This window comes from Choloepus didactylus, chromosome 4, assembly GCF_015220235.1.
Source record: "Choloepus didactylus isolate mChoDid1 chromosome 4, mChoDid1.pri, whole genome shotgun sequence".
Lineage (NCBI taxonomy): Eukaryota > Metazoa > Chordata > Mammalia > Pilosa > Megalonychidae > Choloepus > Choloepus didactylus.
Window position 1 is genome coordinate 62473113 of NC_051310.1, and position 20284 is coordinate 62493396.

A 20284-nucleotide genomic window follows, 5' to 3' on the forward strand; every position below is an offset into this window, starting at 1 on the left:
TTGAGTGACTTCACAATCAACATATTATTTATTTCTCACAATAATGCTATGAGGTAGATGGGACAAATGATATTATCGCCCCCATTTTACCCAAGAAGAAACTTACTGTTTGTGCTCGATCTTACTGTTGGTACATGGTACTATGAGAACTGGAATCCAGATCTTCTGACTTAACAGTATTTTCTCCTTCCACTATACTAAGCTGCCTGAGGACTGAATCTTTTAATTCACCCCTATATACATAGCACTTAACACATGACCTAGCACGTAATAAGCTATATACAAACTGAGACCAGATAGTTAGATGAGGCTTGGCAGCTTTACCCTTCTGCTAAGTGGTAAGCAATTTGATGGACTGATTTGTATGTACATCTCAGCTTCAGTCTCAGCACCAGTTTTCAGAGGTACTTCTTTCTAGTCCCCCCCCCCATTTGTTACTCCCATGTTTGCTGGACCAGGCTTGATTTGCCTTTACTATAGTATGACCTTGCTGATAGTCGCCCTACCATCCGAATAACTAAAAGCATAAACTCTTTTTTTGGTTGTCAGACACCCTTCCCTCTGTGCCTTCTCTTGCCTTCATTTTGTTGGAATTTTAGATTTATAGTTATTGTTACTTAGGTTAACTGAGTCCTTTAGACTAGGTTCTGTAATCCCATTATAAATTAAAATAAGCAAAATGCTAATTATTTCAAACACATAGCATAGACTGCCTCCTTTTGTAGCACTGGCTAGTTATTTCTGTTTGCCTCTGTCTAATTGAAGGTAAAACGGCTGCCTGAGAATGATTGTGACTTCCAACTTTGTCTCATGAACTACTGTGTCACTTTTCATATACATGTATCCCTTTTTTTCAGGTGCTCTGTGCCTTCTTGCTCCCCCTTCATCAAAATAAAAAAGAATCCAATGTGAACATACCGTACTTAATTTAAAAGAGATAACTTTCAGTGAATTATTGATAACTTTGGCATTTTAAGCTTGCAATTATAGTTGGTGGTGGAGATGTTTGGGTCCCTTAGTTTTTTTCCAGATCCTAGAATTCTTTTTGCAGTAGCATAGATCCATGGGTAGGACTTGCCCTCCTGTCTTTGCCTTTCCCTTCCTTGCTTCGGCAGAGATAGCCTTCTTTTCCTTTTAGGTAATACGTGTTTATTGGAAAACTATGATGTAGGGAAAAGTGAAAAATTACCTGTATCCTTCCAAGAGGTAAGTATTGTGTATATCTTTCCAGACTTGTTTTTGTTCATATTAAGGACATATACACATATGTCTTTTCAGAGACAAGACAGTGTCTAACATACTGGGGAGAAGACTTTAGTCTGTTAAACATCTTTTCAGACTTTTTTCAGGTATTAGTATGTCTTGAGATAAAAGTCATGTAGACAGTCTTTGGATCACCTAAGGGTCTGGCCTCTGGCTCTGAATTTGTCTGTTTGGTAGTGAGGGAAACCTTGCAGTACAGCCTTTTTCCATGGGAGAGGGAGCTTCTGTCCAGACCTGTGTAACTCAACTTTCAGAAATCATCTTGGAAATAACTTGCTCCAAAAAATTAAGGACCTTGGGAGCTGAATGGGATCTCTTACACAGTACATATATCTCCCATCTCATCTTTGATAAATGGTCATTTAACCTCTTATTTAAATAATCAAGAGTCTATTATGCTTAGAAGCAGTTGGTTCCTTTTTAGGCAATTTTAGTTGTTCTAAAAAAATTTTCCTTTATTGATCTAAAATCTGTAACTGAAATTCAACCAGCACAGATACAAATATTTTATTCATTTTTGTGATTCCCTGCTATCATCACTCCAGTACTGCCCTCATGCCTAAAGTACTTGATGCCTAAGAAGTGCTAAATGAATAAATGTTGTATTAATAGATGACTACTGTTTTTAGATTTTCATGTGGAGAATAGGCTGTATGTATCCCCCTTACTATATTTTGTTCACATAAATTTGACAATCTTATTGGAACTGGTTTCCTTGGGATTTATGCAACAACTTGTATGGTACATAACATATGTAGTGTGTATTGCCTCCCTTTTCCCCCAAAGGATGTGTAAGAAAAGTAAAATGAAGCACTTTACTTTGCTCTAGTCAGAGGGTAAAATACTGCATTCATTTTTTTAAATGCATTTTTTATTATGAACTTTAACATACATACATAACAGTGATAACTTTTAAAGTATGATTTAACAAGTAATTAGCAAATTTCAAAGAATGTTATGGGTTACAGTTCCACAATTTCAGTTATTTCCATTCTTGTAAAATATAACATATATGCAGAAAGGGATTAACTTTTGATGTACAGCTCAACAGGCAGTTATATAGGTAATTTAAAAAATTGTTATAGGTTATAGTTCCACAGTTTCAGTTCTTTCCTTATTGTGAAATACAGGGTATATGCAGAAAGGTGAAAACTTTCAAAGCACATTTCAACAAATAGCTATAAAGCAAATTTCAAAGAATGTTATAGGTTACAGTTCCACCATTTCAGTTATTTCCTTCTAGCTATTCTAATACGCTAGCATCTAAAAATAGATATATATAGAGAGAGATTTACATGTAGATAAAATAGATATTTATATATAGTTTCAGTATTCATAATCCTTTGTTAAATCCTATCTTGTCTGTTGCTACCCCTTTCTCTCATTTAATCTCTTTCTCGATCTTCAGGGGTGTCTAGGCAGTGACCACCCTAACTTATTCATATTGAAAGGGAGTATTGGCAGTATAGGGAAGGGGACTGCATCTGATTGTTGTTCTTAAAGAGGCTGTTGCCTCTGGGTTTTAGGACTTGTCTGCCATGGGTATACTCTGGTGGATTTAAGTTTCTGAAAGATAAAACTTAGTGAGTGAATCTTTTGTAGAATCTCAGGTAGGGACCTAGGTATTTGGGGACTACTTTTGGTAAGAGCATGGCATTTTGTGGCCATTTGGGATGTCTAGCTGTGGCTTACATAAGAGAAGCCTCCAGAATAGCCATTCGACTTTATTTGGGATCTCTCAGCCACTGTGACCTCAGCTTGCTACCTTTCTTTTTCCCCCTTTTGGTCAAGTAGGCATTTTCAATACCTCACTGCTAGAGCCAGGCTCATTCCTGGGAGTCGTATCCCATGCCGCCAGGAAGACTTATTCCCCTGGAAGTCATGTTCCACATAGGGGGTGAGGTTAATGAATTTATTTGCCGAGTTGGGCTTAGAGAGAGGCCACATCTGAGCAACAAAAGAGGTTCTCTGGAGGTGCCTCTTAGGCATAATTATAGGAAGGCTTAGCCTCCCATTTATAGCCCTAAGTTCACAAGAGCAAGCCTCAAGATGAGGGCCTGATTTATTAAGTAGTGTGTTCCTGATTTCACATAATATATATTCTGTCCTTAGATAACTGGTCAGTTTCTCACATTATCTTCTCTTAGTTGTACAATCCTCATCACTCTCAACTTTAAACAATTATCATAAAACATACCAGAGCTCTTGTCAGCTGCTAATTATTCATCCCTAATATTAGCATCATGCTGGTAAGATATTCCTATTAAATATAATTTATAATATATAACTTTTTGTTACCATCTGTTGTTAACTCTTTGTACTAATGTCATACCTTATAAGTATATCATGCTAAGACATATTTATGTTTATAGTGCTAATCTGTGGGTTACATGCCTTTAAACTACCATTTACAAACATGTTGGCCTTCAGTGCTTCACCGATACTTATAATCCTATTAGCGAACCATAATCACACCTGTCCATTTCCATACCATTAAGTTCACCCTCATTATCATATCTGTACCTATTAGGTTATTGTTCCCCCTTCACTAGCTTCTTTCTCTAGGTCCCCTATGTTCTACATTATAATACACTTATTTTGCATTTTTCACAGAGTTCACATTAGTGGTAGCATACAATATCTTTCCTTTTGTGTCTGGCTTTCTTATTTCACTCAGTGTTATGTCTTCAGGGTTCTTCCATGTTGTCAGATGTTTCAAGACCTCGTTACTTCTTACTGCTGCATAGTATTCCATTATGTGTATAGTATATACCACATTTTGTTTATCTGCTCATCTGTTGTGGGACGCTTGGATTGTTTCCATCTCTTGGGAGTTGTGAACAATGCCACTGTGAATATTGGTGTGCAAATGTGTTTGTGTCACTGCTTTCAGATCTTCTGGATATATACTGAGGAGTGCAATTGCCAGATTGTAGGGTGTTCTGGTTTGCTAATGCTGCCAGAATGCAAAATACCAGAAATGAGTAGACTTTTATAAAGGGGGTTTATTTGGTTACAAAGTTACAGTCTTAAGGCCATAAAGTGTCCGAGGCAAGGCATCAACAATTGGGTACCTTCACTGAAGGATGGCCATTGGCATCCGGAAAACTTCTGTTAGCTTGGAAGGCACGTGGCTGGCGTCTGCTGCTCCCAGTTGGTATTTCAAAAACGGCGTTCTCCAAAATGTCAGTGTCAGCTTCCAATGACCATCTTCAAGAAGTGTCTCTCAGCTGCAGCCCTCTTCAAAATGTCACTCTCAGTTGTTCTCCAATATGTCACTCACAACTGCACTGTGTTCCTTTGGTTTGTCAGCTCATTTATATGGCTCCAGTGATCTCGTTCAAACCCACCCTGAATGAATGGGGTAACAGCTCCATGGAAATTATCTAATCAAAGTCATCACCCACAGATGGGTGGGTCATATCTCCATGGAAACATCCAATCAAAAGGTCACACCCTAATCAAAAAGATTAATCAATCTGCCCCCATGATTGCATCAAAGATAATGGCATTTTGGGGGCCATAATACATCCAAACCAGCACATAAGGTAACTCAATATTTAGTTTTTTGAGGAACTGCCAAACTGTCTTCCGCAGTGGCTGTACCATCAGACAGTCCCACCAGCAACGAATAAGAGTACCAGTTTCTCCATATCCTCTCCAGCATTTGTAGTTTCCTGTTTGTTTAATGACAGCCATTCTTATTGGTGTGAGATGGTATCTCATTGTGGTCTTGATTTGCATTTCTCTAATAGCTAGTGAATATGAACATTTTTTCAGCCATTTGTATTTACTCTTTGGGGAAATATCTTATCATATCTTTTGCCCATTTTATTATTGAGCTATTTGTACTATTGTCATTGAGTTATAGGATTTCTTTATATATGCAAGATATCAGTCTCTTACCAGATACATGGTTTCCGAATATTTTCTCCCATTGTGTTGGCTGCCGCTTCACCTTTCTGACAAATTCCTTTGAGATACAGAAGCTTTTGCTTTTGAGGAGTTCCCTTTTATCTTTTTTTTTTTTTTCATTGCTTGTCCTTTGGGTGTGCATTCAGTTTTGATGTAACTGTTTCAACATGTGTTTTTAAAGTTTAGAAATAATCATAACTTTATAGATGTTTGAAATAAGTTACCTGCAATGTCACTAATCTAATATTAAAACCACTAACAATTTTGTGGGACATCAAACTTTTGAGCACAATCAAAGTATTTTAAATAGTATCCAAGATAGTGGGAAGGGTCTGGAATCTGTATGGCAAGAGATGTTGAAGAAATTAGGATGTTTCATACTTAGGTAGAAGGAAGTATATCTATACTTTAACTTAGCAGGCTTAAAATTAGAACCTAGACCTCCTGACTTCCATAGGGACTCCATAAGTACTTACTGAATAAATTAGTGAATTTAGATATCTGAAGTTTATCATATAACAGGAATATTAGACTGAATCAACAGTATCTCACAGACCACAACTGGGAAAAGTAAAGAGAAATAGAAAGTGGGTTTTACTTGTCATAACATAATAATACAACACAATAACGTATACAACTAAAGGTATCCTCAGAATTAATTGAGCAGGTTGACCAAATGACTAAGTGGAAAAAAATTGCTCTTTGGGAGGAAGATTGTATTGGATGATCTCCAAAAGTTCCTCCAAACTGGGATTGTAGTATGAGTATTTCTGGAGTAGTTTTAGTTTTTTGTCTTAATTTCACCACCCCTTAAATTCTGGTAATTTTCTAGGATTCTGTTCTTGACCACCTCATTGAATTCTACGTACTCTCCCTAAGTAATCTCATCCACCTGCCTGGGTTCAGTAATGTTAATGATGATCAAATCTGTCTCCACTCCTTGAGCTTCAGAAGCTTTCTGTTAAGCAGCTTACTGGATATCGCTAGCTGGTTTTCCATAGGAAGCTAAACTTAAGTATATCACTAATTGAGCCCCTTGCCTATGCCTCTTCACTCTACCCCTTTCCTACCCTAAAAATGTACTCTTTCCCTTCCATTTGTTATCTTGGTATATGGGACCACTGTCTACCCAACTGCAATCTAGAAACCAGGAGTTATCCTGGTTTGACTTCCTATTCCTTTCCATCTCTCATTAGTTTAGCAATGCGTAATGGGGACAAGCTTAGACTAGATTATAACAGTGGAGATAGAGGGAAGTGAATGGACTTGGCTTATATTTTTAAGCTATCAGCTTTTGCTGATACACCAGATGTAGAGAGTTATGAAGGAAAGAAATGAAGAATGACCTTGGGTTCGGGTCTTAACACAACTCTGGGTGGATGCAGTAAATTTTACTTAGATTGGGCCTTGATGCGGGGACAGATAGGTTTGTGGGGCAGAGATAATCAAGTATTCTGTGTTAGACATGTTAAGTTTGAGATGCTTGTCAGCTTCTCATGAAATTAGGAGTCTTGAACTGGGTAAAGGGAGATTTGGACTGGAGATAGTTGCTAAAGCAACGGGACTTGTTCTAGTTTGCTAATACTGCCGGAATGCAAAACGCCAGAGATGGATTGGCTTTTATAAAATGGGGTTTATTTGGTTACACAGTTACAGTCTTAAGGCCATAAAGTGTCCAAGGTAACACATCAGCAATTGGGTACCTTCACTGGAGGATGGCCAATGGTGTCTGGAAAACCTCGGTTAGCTGGGAAGGCATGTGGCTGGTGTCTGCTCCAAAGTTCTGGTTTCAAGATGGCTTTCTCCCAGGATGTTCCTCTCTAGGCTGCAGTTCCTCAAAAATGTCACTCTTAATTGCACTTGGGGTATTTGTCCTCTCTTAGCTTCTCCGGAGCAAGAATCTGCTTTCAACGGCCATCTTCAAACTGTCTCTCATGTGCAGCTCCTGTGCTTTCTTCAAAGTGTCCCTCTTGGCTGTAGCTCCTCTTCAAAATGTCACTCTCAGCTGCACTGAGTTCCTTCTGTTTGCAGTTCATTTATATGGCTCCACTGATCAAGGCCCACCCTGAATGGGTGGGGCCACGCCTCCATGGAAATATCTCATCAGAGTTATCACCTACAGTTCGGTGGGTCACATCTCCATGGAAATCTAATCAGCGCCAAAACATCTGCCCCACAAGACTGCATCAAAGAATATGGCTTTTTCTGGGGGACATAATACATTCAAATTGGCACAGGACTACTTAGGAGAATGTTAGATAAAGAGAAGGTGCAGTCTCAGCAGTTAGGATAGGTAAAAGAGGAGGGGGTAACAAAGAGACTGAGCATTATTGAAGGATTGGAGAGATTGGAGCAAAATAGTCCTTATGGAGGAGAACCTAAGATGGTGGCTAGGAGAGACAGGGCAAAAAAACATCTCTTTGAAAAATACTAGATAGAGGCCAGAAAGTGCCCTAGAACACCAGTTCCAGCAATGCACCAGCTGGACAAGGTCTGCTAAATCCACAGGGACCATGCACTTGGTGAAACTGGGAGTCTGCATTCTGAAACAAGTGAGTGAGCCTGCTGAATGTCCAGCAGCCACGCTGCGGTGTGGGGAAACTGTGGGTTGGTGTTTGGAGGCGGACTAGTTCTTTTTTAAAAAAACCCAAAAGCAGCTACAGATACGGCAGCGAGAACCACACAGTGAAGTGCGACAGGAAAGGGCTGTGTGAATGCCTCAATATCTGGTGTGGAAGATAGCCTTTCATGCACCCACTGCTAGTTGTCTCAGAGCGAGGAGGGCAGAGGGGAGCCAAAAGGGGGAAAAAAACACGCCCCTTGCAGCCATCTTCCCGGCAGGCTGGAATGCTCCTGCCTGGCCCTGGAGCCACAGTCCAGAGCCGCTCCAAGGGACCCAGTGTGACGGGAAGTGTTTCTGGCAACACTGCACACATGCCACAGTATCGGGCGTGGACAGTAGTGTTTCGCGCACCCACAGCTAATTGTCCTGGAGCTAGGAAGGTGGAGCTGTGCGGAAAGGGGAAATTAACAGGCCCCATTCAGCCATGTTTGCAGCAGGCTGGAAACGCCCCTGCACAGCCCGGTGGCCCAGGGCTTCCCTTGAGGGATGGTGCGCACTTGTGACATAGCACAGCCTTCCCTCAGCAGAGACCCTAGAAGGGCACGGCTGAGAAGAGGAACCCATCCAGAAATCCCAGGGACCCTACGCCAATACCAAGGATTTGTGGGTCAGCGGTAGAGACAGTCTGTGGCAAGACTGAAATGAAGGTTTAGACTCTTGCAACAGCCTTAAATCTCCAGGAACACCTGGGCAGTTTGATTATTAAAGCTGCCCTGCCTCCCTAACCGCTCAGACACATGCCCCACATTCAGGGCAGACAGCACCAACAACACACCCAAACTTGGTGCACCAGTTGGACCTCACAAGAGCCAGAACCCTACACACCATAAAGACAAAGTTGGGGAGAACTGACCTGAGGGGAATAGGAGACTTGCGGATGCCATCTGCTAGTTAGTTAGAGAAAGTGTACGCCACCAAGCTGTAGATCTGACAAATTAGAGATTGGTGTCTGAATAGTCCTTCATATCCTAAAAGAACCCTATCAAGTAAAGCAAATGCCAAGAGGCCAAAATAACAGAAAATTTTAAAGCATATGAAAAAAACAGATGATATGAATAACCCAAACCCAAACACCCAAATCAAAAGATCAGAGGAGACACAGTACTTGGAACGATTAATCCGAGAACTAAAGACAAACAACGAGAGCATGGCACAGGATATAAAGGACATGAAGAAGACCCTAGAAGAGCATAAAGAAGAAATTGCAAGAGTAAATAAAAAACGGATGATCTTATGGAAATAGAAGAAACTGTTTAGCAAATGAAAAAGATTCTAGATACTCATAGTACAAGACTAGAGGAAGCTGAACAACGACTCAGCGACCTCGAGAACCACAAAATGGAAAATGAAAGAACAAAAGAAAGAATGGGGAAAAAATAAAAAAAATCGAAATGGGTCTCAGGGATATGATAGATAAAATAAAACATCCAAATTTAAGACTCATTGGTGTCCCAGAAGGGGAAGAGAAGGGGAAAGGTCTAGAAAGAGTATTCAAAGAAATTGTTGGGAAAGTTGGGAAGTTTTGGGGAAAACTTCCCAAACATATCAGATAATACGATCATAGAGATGAAAAGTAGAGTATGGGTTACGAGAAGTGGGGGAAGGGGCATTAAGGAGTTAATAAGAAATGAGTGTAGGGTTTCTGTTTGGGGTGAAGGGAAATTTCTAGTAATGGGTGGTGGGAAGGTGATGGCATTGCAACATTGTGAAAGTGATTAATCCCACTAAATGGAATGCTTGGGAGGGGTTGGAATGGGAAGATTTATGCTGTATATATGTTTCCACAATTGAAAAAGAAGACAGCCTTAAATAGATAATGACAATTAAATGCCATAGATGATCCTGGATGAGATCTAAGAATAGAGGAGAAAAGGCTCAAAAGGACACAATTGGGACATAAGAAAAAAATGAAATACAGAATGTAAGCTTTATATCAATGTTAAATTTCTTGAACTTCTTAACTACACTTAATGTGATTACATAAATGAATATTCTTGTTCATAGGAAATGTATATGTGAATTATATTATTTGTTCAAGGATGTGTGCAACTTGCTCCCATGTTCAGAAGACAGAGCAATAGATGATGGATGATAGGGAGGGAGGGAGAGAGCAAGGGAGGGAAAGAAAGAAATGGTAAAGTGACAAAATATTAAAGTTGGTAGATCAGGGTATTGGTGAAGGGGGGTTGGGGTATGCTGGAGTTCTGTGTATGGGATTTGTATTATTTTTGCACCTGTTACTGTAAGTTTGAATTTATTTCAAAATAAAGATTAAAAAAAATAGTCTTTATGAAGAGTGGAAAATCAAACCTATCAGGGAAGTTGTAGTTTGAGATTTATGTTATGATTTCAAAATAAGAACAGTTAGCATAATTTTGTAATTTTTTCCCAGTAATATTTAGCTATGTGTTACCAGTATGAAATTAGTGGATAATTGGGTTTAATCAGGATTGGGATTTTGCCAGGCTAGTATGATAGAGAAAAAGAAGGAAAAGGAAGTTAAGGCTGTTTGTAAGGAAGTTATTATTTAAGTAGTGGTGGACCATGGAATCCTGACAGTTATGTGAGAAAATGAGACAGGTAATTGGTAGAAATAGGGGTTGTACTGGAGAGTTGATGAGGCAGAAGAATCGCTAGAATGGAAGGATTAGAATAAATGAACTGAAAGGATAGGAGGTAATGATCAGGAAGTGCAATCTTTAAAATCAAGATTCAGATAGGAGGTCAAGAAATGAAAAGTCAGAGAGTACGTTTGATTTTTGAAGTCATCAAGAATGATGGCAAGAGAAAGGGTGGAGAGGAAGATTGAGCCAGCAGCCCATAAAGCCTTGAAAAGCTATAAATGAACAAGATGGTGGTAGTTGGATGGAGGTGGGGTAATCAAGAGGAAAGTAGATGAGAGCTGCAAGGAGGGTAGTGAGACAATCTGTCTTGAGCTTCAAAGGAATCTTATCTCTTACCATCCCCTCTTTACACTCATATGCTCCCTTAATGCAAGGTAAATTTGCTTCCGTTAACTGCCCATGTTTTCTCCTATCTTTATACTTTTGCCTGGAAGTTTGCTACAACCCTTACCCCCAGTCCTTCCAGAAAAATCATTCATGGAATCTCAGATTTACTCCCCTCTCCCTACCCCAAGCTTTCTCCATTCCTCTCTGGGCTCAGAACCCTTCTAGGTTGTCATGTATCACTTTCACTTTGGGGAACGTTTTTCACATTATACTGTATTTTGTATTGACTTCTCTGTCTCTCCAACTGATAAAGGCTCCCTGAAGATAGGAATTGTTTTTTGTTTGTTTGTTTTTAAAGTGACAAAATAATTTCTTTTTACTGAGGTAAAATTAACTTAACATAAAATTCACCATTTTAACTATTTTAAAGTGTATAATTCAGTGACTTCCAGCACATTCTCAATGTTGTACAACCATCACTATCTAATTAACAGAACATTTTCATCACCCCAAAAAGGAACTCCATACCCATCAAGCAGTCACGCCCCATTACCCTTCTCCCCAGTCCCTGACAGCTACTAATCTGCTTTGTGGAACTGTTTTGTTTTCATTATATCCTCAGTATCAACAATAGTACCAGGCTCATAGTGGTTATTCAATAATAATTGTTGAGTGAATGATTCAGCTACAAATAGTGTTTTCTAAAGAATCAGGTATGGAGGTTTTACAGCCTATGGCATAATTGACTGTTTACTTCTTTTGTGGATGAAGCAGCTACTTTGCATTCTCCAAATCTTACAGATGCTGTGTTACTATTTTGTTCGGTGGTAGTTCGAGTTCTTAGATCTGGGACATATAATTCTGGCCCTGAGGAGTAGTCTTGAGATGGCTGGATTTTCTGTTTTGTTAAAGAATATTTTTGGAGGAGGGGGACATATTTAAAATCAATGCACCCAATTGGTTTCAGGAAAATGTTTTATGACCCTAAGAATATGCTGAAAGGAAATTAATTGTGGGTAGGATGAGGGGTCTTGCATAAATAATAGTAAAGTAGGGTGCAAGAGCAGATCTCATTTATCTTCATGGTGATTATCTTGGTTGCCATAGCATTTAGGTGACTGTCATTACTTACCAGTTTCATTTTCTTCCAGTTTAAAAAAAGTTTTTTCCAACTCATGGCTACTGGATTGTACTATGTGTTGAGCCACACCTTATTGTTCTTTGTTGAAAACTTGTAGGTAAAAGGTTCAGACACAAGACTTTTCCTTTAATAAATTATTTTTAGTCAAATTAAAAGCTTTACATTATGTGGAAAAGTTGACTTATACAATTGGCACCTACATAATATTGTTAAAATAGAAATGGTTTAATTAGGAAGATTGGCATCTTAAAATTTTTTTCTTGGTACATCTGGAAATCTGAGGGTAGCTTTTTACCAGGAATTAAAAATCTGAGACAGGTGTGTTTGAGTTAAACTATTTCTCTGGTAGTGAACTGACTTGGAAATATGAATTAAGGTTGAAAGGGAAATGCACTGGCAATGAGGATAGAAACTTAATTTAATTGGAAAGATTCTTTTATGGATTTTATGATGACATTGATTTCATTTGTTAGGAGTTTATCTTTACCCACCTAGTAATTTCAGTTCTTGATTAATAAAGAGTTAAGTAAGGGCTATACTATCCTAAAATACTTTATTAGACTTCTGAGTGCTTAGTATATACTTTTAAGTGTAAATATTGAAGTGTACTAATGGCCTACTGAAATGAATAGGAATCACAAATATATATAGATCCTTTTTGTATAGGTACTGTGGCACTTCTAGTTTTTAAAAACAATGCAGAATCTTCAAATTTTTGTCTGTTAAAGTTAAAAACAAAAAGGTTTGAGCATATCACACTTAACTTGGAGAGAAATTTTAGATTCCAAAAACCCAGTATCATGTATGACTTTTGGATTATAATGTGAAATTATACAGTTAAATTTCTGAAGGATCTCTTTAGTAAATTGAATCTGTAAAGTCTCTGTTTAGAAGACCTTTTTTGCTGAAAGCATCTTTGCCTTTCATTATAAAAGAGCCTGGTACTGCTTTCTGTCTTAAAAATCCAGCTGGAAAATTACAGAGTGTGAACTTGCCCATCTGTTCTTTATTTGGAGAGAACAGAACTATGTCTTCAAAATAGAGACTGACATTTAAGTATTTATGCGGTCGGAGTTATAGTTTATATTCTTTATTTTTTACTTCTATTCTACATACATTGTATTTTGGCTTCTGCATGGTATAGTTGAATTTTTAAATACCGTCTTTAATTTTATGTGGTTCTGTGATTGTTCAAATCCTCCATTATCTGTTTTTTTCTGAGTGCCTCTGAATCTCTAAAAAAAAATCAAGATACCCTTGGTCCTTGCGTCTTCAGTTTGGTTATATTAAATTGAAACACACCATATTTGTGTTGATTCTAAACACAAAAATTGGTTTATAAATGTGTTCAAAGTGTATATGTTTTAAAGAATCAACCTAATTAAAAGTCTGGAAGGGTATATGCTAAGCTATTAATAGTAATTACCTCAGGGAAAGGAGATTAGGAAGGAGAGGGATTTTTAGTTTTTACTTATGCATTTTATATTATTTGAATTTTTTAATAATAGAATTTTGTAGTAACTTTTTTACAAATAAAAAAATTTCTCCAAAATGCTTTACTTAATTTATAGTAATAAAAATAAAAATGAATCAACTGAAGTGAAAAAAAGACCATTTTAAAACAGCATATTGTCAGTTTTATAACACTTGATAGTTATAGAGGATTTAATTTACTTTGTTGTATTCTTATTTTTGAAGAAAAGATAGTAATAAGTTTCCTTCAATCATATTTATCCATTCATCAAATTTATGGAGCATCTCCCATGTGGCACAGTCCTCTGAAGGATCGTGCCAGAGCTAAAGAAGACAAAACACCTAATCCAGCCTTGGGATATCAGTCAAGTCTTTCCGGAGGAGGTGATATCTAAACTGAATCTTGAAGGATAAGTCCCATTTAGCCAGGATAAGGAGAAGGGGAGGATGGAAGGAGAAGGAGAATGTACCAGAATGAGGGAAGTGTTTTCAAAGTAGAGTCCCAGTCATTTGCTTCTGACTAATATGACTAAAACCAGAATTAATTGTTCCAAACTTGAAGAGGAGCATATTAGATCTTTTCACACTGTTGGCACTTGTTTGATAGAATGTAATGTGGAACTGTAGACTCTTTCTTTTGGTTTCCCGTAAATGACAAAGTGCCTTACCCTCATGCTTGTTCTACTTGAAAAACTGGAATAATGAATAGCTTGAAGATATTTTGTTATCAGAGATGTCAGCATCCATCATGAGTTACACATTATATTCCTTACCTGTATTTTAGAACCTTGAATGGTACTGTATATCTTCATAATCTTCATAATAAGATTTTACTTTTTAAAATATTAGGGAAGTATTTTTTAAACTGCCACTATTAATGAGAGTACCTATATAGTATTTTCTTATGCTGTGTGTTGTCCCTTATACGTAAATCTTTCTTCCCAATTTGTAAACTTCATTCTGTGTCCATAGATGTTTTTCTGTTTTCTATAGGATTTCAGTGAGATTTTTTGAATTATCACTTTAGCGGGGGAAAAGAGGGAAGGCCATGAAATGTACTGACATTTAGGGTAAGGAATGGATACATTTGGTAGATTATGATATAAGAGAGTTGAAAAAAATTATTGCCTTATTATTTGATCTTTAGCCTAATCCTCAAGATATAGTTTGAATATATTGGAAGGCTGCTAAATTTCATTTGGTAACTTATCAGAATACTTAAAATAATAATAATATAAAATTTAGATTAAATTTATCTCAAATTAGTTCTTTGGGACTTTAAATTTGTAATTGTTCACATTATATTACATTAAGTATTATCGTAAGGAATAACTTAATTTAATGAAAAATATTAGTGTATTACTTTCATATTGAACAGTCTGTATTCACCAATAGTCACCATTGAGATTTGTGAAATATTATGCAATTAATACTTTTCCCTAATACCTGTTGCATTTAAAGAAGGGAAAAAAGTGATACTGAGACATAAACAAGAGTTCTTACATACTGAAAAGTTGCACTGACATCAGAACTCAGTTCTGGGTTCTAACTGTCCTACCATCATATTAGCCTTAGGCAATCATTTAACTTACTGAGCCAAAGTATTTTTGCATTTAAAAAAATAGAATTAAAAAGGTATATGAAAATTTCTGCAAACTATCAGACATTACAAATATAGTTGCTATCATTTTTATGAAAATTTGTCTTTTAACACACATCTTATAATCCACTGGAGGTCAGTTACCATTACTTTTTCTAAAACCTCTGGCCCTGTTTTCTCAACCACAGTCTCACTGGCATTTGAAACGTTAGGTTAAGGACAGCCTAAATCTGTAGACTCATATCTTTGTATAACACAGGGAGGACTAAGATGCTGAAAGATTTTAGGAAATGTGACAAGACCTGTGACTGACTAACATTCCATTGTCCAAGGGCAAGAAAAGGACAGTGGAAATGGAGTGAGGCTTCTGGCTGACCTCTGTTCCCATTTCTGTGAATGTGTTCATGGTTGGCAGGAGTGGGGCTCCAACCACTCCAACCATGGGGATGGGGGTGGGAGGTGAGGTGGGTGGTTAAAAAGGCTTATTCTCTTTTCCTGAAACTTTCCTTAGCCCTATTCACCATAATAGATGATGTAAGTGTTGATTTCTCTTCACAAAATATATGAAACTTCTGTTGTAGAAAATCCTTTTCTCCATCCTTTGTTTCTTTTCTTCTGTATTCCATCCCATCTCTCCCTCTCCCCTTTCTATTCTTTTTTCTTACTGTTTGTTCTGGTTTACTAATGCTGCCTTTTCACAAAACACCAGAAATGGATTGGCTTTTCTAAAGGGGGTTTATTTGGTTACAAAGTCACAGTCTTAAGGCCATAAAGTGCCCAAGGTAAGTCATCAGCAATCGGGTACCTTCACTGAAGGATGGCCAGTGGCGTCCAGAAAACCTCTGTTAGCTGGGAAGGCACTGGCTGGCGTCTGCTCCAAAGTTCTGGTTTCAAAATGGCTTTCTCCCAGGATGTTCCTCTCTAGGCTGCAGCTCCTCAAAAGTGTCACTCTTAGTTGCTCTTGGGACTTTTGTCCTCTCCTAGCTTCTCAGGAGTATAAGACTGCTTTCAAATGCCATCTCCAAAATGTCTCTGTAAGCAGTAGCTCCTCTCTCAGCCCTGTGCGTTCTTCAAAGTGTCCCTCTTGGCTGTGGCAAGCTTGCTCCTTCTGTCTGAGCTTATGTAGTGCTCTAGTAAACTAATCAAGGCCCACGCCGAATGGGCAGGGCCACACCTCCATGGAAATTATCTAATCAGAGCTATCACCTACAGTTGGGTGGGTTGCATCTGTATGGAAACACTCAGTCAAAGAATTAAAATCTAATGAACACTAACACATCTGCCCACACAAGATTACATCAAAGATAATGGCGTTTTAGGGGACATAATACATTCAAACCAGTACACTGTCTGTGCCATTTGTAAAAGTATTCCTTCTATTGCTCACTTGCCTACATTTTTTTTTTGTCTTCTTTTCCTTTCCCACTTTCTCTTCTTCTTTCCTCTATAAATGTGACTTAATTAATCTGGTAAATTAGTGTGATCTTCCTATTTTATCACATGCTCCTTACCTTTCAAGGCCAAGTATTAAAGTTGACATTCAAATCTGATATAGTAAGTGAACAATGTTGTAAATTATTCAATTGGATTCCTACATATGGTGTGCTATAGGGTGCAGTGAAGATGAGCACTCATTAACTATGAGATTATAGTGGTATAACACTTTTAACCTATTTTGGCAGTATGTGTCAAATGTTTATGTTCATACCCTGTGACCTAATAATTCCATATCTGAGAATTTATTTGAAAGGAATAGTCTTAAATAATTAAAAGACTGTATAAAAACATCTTTAATGTCTAGCAGTAATGGAGGATAATTATATGGACTAGTCATAAAAATGATGAGTAGCACAGGGAAAGTATATAATTTAAAAAGCAGAATAAATCGAGTCGATCTTGACAGACATGTATTTAACAACCAAAATTGGTGAGAGTATAAATTCAAACAATTTTTTGAGTGCAATATGGCAATATATCCATTTGGATCCATATACCTTTTAAGCTAACAATTGTATGTCTAGGATATGCCTTATTGATGAACAAAAATATTTGCAATGATAGTCATTACAGCATTAATTATAATAAGTTTGTCCCTGACATTTTGTTAAAAGTTAAATAGTTCCTCCCCTAGGAATTTATCTGAAGAAAATAATCAATGCTGTGGGTAGATACAAAGCGAAGATATATTTATTCCTCTCTCTGTAATTGCCAAATTGTATTAAAATCTTAAGTGTCCAACAATAGTTGGTTGGTTAAGTAAATTATATATCTAATCCATGGCAGCATAGCAAATTATGTTGTAGAAGACTGTATTGGCATCATAGTCTCCTACCATACACACAGTGAAACATGGAAGCATATGCACTAAAATGTTTACCATTTTTCTCTGGGTAACAATATACTGATGATATTTTTTTAGCATTGATTTACTAACCTATGATTATGTTTCTAACATAATTAAAACCGTTAGATTTTTTATTTAAAAGAAAATAACTAAAATATAAGGAAAAGACTTGAAGTACCCCAATATGTTAAACTGTAGGTATTTTTGAGTGATGGGACTAAATGTAATTTTTTTCTACTTTTTTATCTTTTCTATATTTTTCTTTTGTATTTTTTTTCTTTATTAGAGAAGTTGTGGGTTTATAGAACAATCATGCATAAAATACAGGATTCCATATACTACCCTGTTATTAACAACTTGCATTGGTGTGGAACATTTGTTACAATTGGTGGTAGCACATTTTTATAATTTCTTTAATGAGAAAATGAATATACCTTTATTATTGGAAAAAAAGATTTTCTTTTTAGCTTAGTAAAAATTTTAGCATGATTGATGAGCAACTAATTAACATAGTACCATGTAATTTTTATATAATTAACACATTTTTTAAAAATTTCATTTTCGTTTCCATTTTTAGGCCAGAAATGTACATACAGGAGAGTTGGCTGCAGTGAAGATTATCAAATTGGAACCTGGTATGTATTATTAAAACCCTCAAGATGATATTTGAGCAATTTTCTTGTGCAATTCATAAATATAGGACTTAAAAACATTTTATGTATCTCTAAAAGATATCTTTATATGTGCTGTCAGGGCATTAGAATATCTTCAGTGTGTTTGTATTAAATTCCCTTGGAGGTTGTTAAAGTCTCATTTGATGTGATAGGTTTGTTGCTAAATAGTATTTGAAATGTGCATATTCAGAAATTGGAAGAGTCATTGACTAGCAATGTTAAAGTAATTTTGCTTTTAGATTATAGTGAAATATTAGAACTTCAGTTTTAGCTTTTATGTGAATTTGATCAGGAATTTTTTTTGGGGGGGGGAGTGGGAATGGGAGAGGATAGATTTCTTTGGATGGTTAAGAATCTATGAATTCCAAAGTGATATAGTTAGGATAATGATATTTTATGTCACCTATCCCCTGGCTAGTTGACTTAAGTTTGATAATTTTGGTCTTAGCCTAATGGTTGTTTTATTTGATTAACATCTCTGTGTGTCAGAAAGGTGTTTCAAAACACACTAATTTGCTTTGAAACAAAACAATATAATGCCTATTTTATACTTTTGATGTCCTAAAAGTTGCTAATGAGAGCAATAGTAGTTTTTGACCGTGTGAGTGGAATATTTGGTGGTCTTTTCATTTGCTGGTTCACAAACTTAGACATGGAGAGTAATTGTGTGACCATAATTGTGTCAGTTTCTTTATTTGATCAGTTAAAATGTTTTTGCATTTCAAATACAATATCTGGATCATTGTGTGTGATTCATTAGATGATATTGCTGAGATATCATATGCTGCAATGCTTTTAAAATAAGCTTTTGGATATGACACAGTATCCTTCTTTTCTGACAGAAATTGTTATAATGCATTTTTAGAATCCTCTTATTAAGTGTAGAATGATGTTCAAGATGTCACTAACACAAATAGAAGGGAATATAACAGAACTATGCAAGCATTTACCTCACCTAGAGGAGTCACTAGGGTAAACTTTATTTGACCATGGCATAATTAAAAAAAAAAATGCTTCCGACTTCTTCTTGGCTAAGAATTTATTTTACATTCACATTCATAAGTGATATGGCCAGTAATTCTCTTTTTTGGTGTCAGTGTTGTCCTGACTTTGTAAACAAATGAAAAATAGGAAGCTTTATACAGCATAAGAACTAATTCAAGTGTTGAAAAATATTTACCTCTGGAATTTGGGCCTATCCGCTTTTTTTGAGATATGGTTTTTTGACCAAGTTTTTCAGCTCTTCCTTAGTTATTTTTCTGTGTATGTTTTCTGTTTCTTCTGGAATTAATTTTGAATCTTTTGTATTTTCCCGGAAAAGCATTGGTTGTTTATAGTATAATTGTACCAATACATTTTGTTTTGCTAGTTTCTCATTATGGTTTTCTTGATATTTTGCAATTTTAGTTTTGATTTCCACTTTGACTTAATAGTTGTTTATGAAGGAGCTTTTTCCTTTCTAAATGGTGGGTCAGTGAATATAGTTGAGCCATAACTATTTATAGTTTTATATATATACTTATTGATTTGTTCATTGTAGACTAACGTGATCACCTTTTAAAAATTTCTGTGAATACTTAAAATAGAACATGTGCTCTATTTGCAAGTGTAGAATTCAATATATGTATCTGTTAGATGAGTCTTATTAATGTCATTTAGATTATCTGTATCTTTATTGTCATTTGCTCAGTCTCATAAGGTTTGACAAAAGTAGTGATCATCTTTTACTATAGTGGTTCTGTCCTTTTCACCTGCATTTGTGGCAGTTTTTGCTTAATGTATTGGTGTTATATCAATTGAGCCATAAAAGTTCATGATTTTGTTAAATCTTCATTTATTCATTCTTTAACAAATATTTATTGATACCTAATATATGCCAGGCTTTGTTTTAGAGGGTAGGAATGTAGAAGAGAATAGAAAGCAAAGACTTTATTTTCATGGAACTTGGATTCTACTAGGGGAGGCAGGATAAAGAAATAAATAGCTGTATATCATTCATTGGCCGCTCCTACTGACCGGTGGCTTCAGTCTTTCTTTTACCATTGTGTTTTGTACCCTTCATCGTTAAACATTCATGCTGTCAGTGCTCTTTGATGCCCTTATTATCTTGAATATAACTTTTGTCAAATCCTTCTTTCTTTTCTTTCATTTTTGTGTGGCATATGACAAAAAGGTAGACTAAAAGGATACCTAAACCTGTTGGTTTACTTGAATCCTTTCTGGGTCAGTGATTTTTAGGTGTTTCTCTTAGAAAAAAATCATTTTTGAGCTTCATAACCAATCTCAGGTTCTAACCTTTT

At 36.5% G+C, this 20284-nt stretch overlaps 1 protein-coding gene across 4 annotated transcripts in view; it reads left to right on the forward strand.

The window, feature by feature from the left end:
* The window catches only part of MAP4K5 (mitogen-activated protein kinase kinase kinase kinase 5), a 152803-nt gene that overhangs the window by 10060 nt on the left and 122459 nt on the right, over window positions 1-20284 (forward strand). For 3 of the 4 annotated variants that reach the window (XM_037832758.1, XM_037832759.1, XM_037832761.1), the window contains one exon: window positions 17888-17945. In XM_037832758.1, the coding sequence (XP_037688686.1) occupies window positions 17888-17945 (58 nt within the window). Of the gene's footprint in view, window positions 1-17887; window positions 17946-20284 lie in introns of those variants that run through there. The other variant, XM_037832760.1, reaches the window with a different exon arrangement.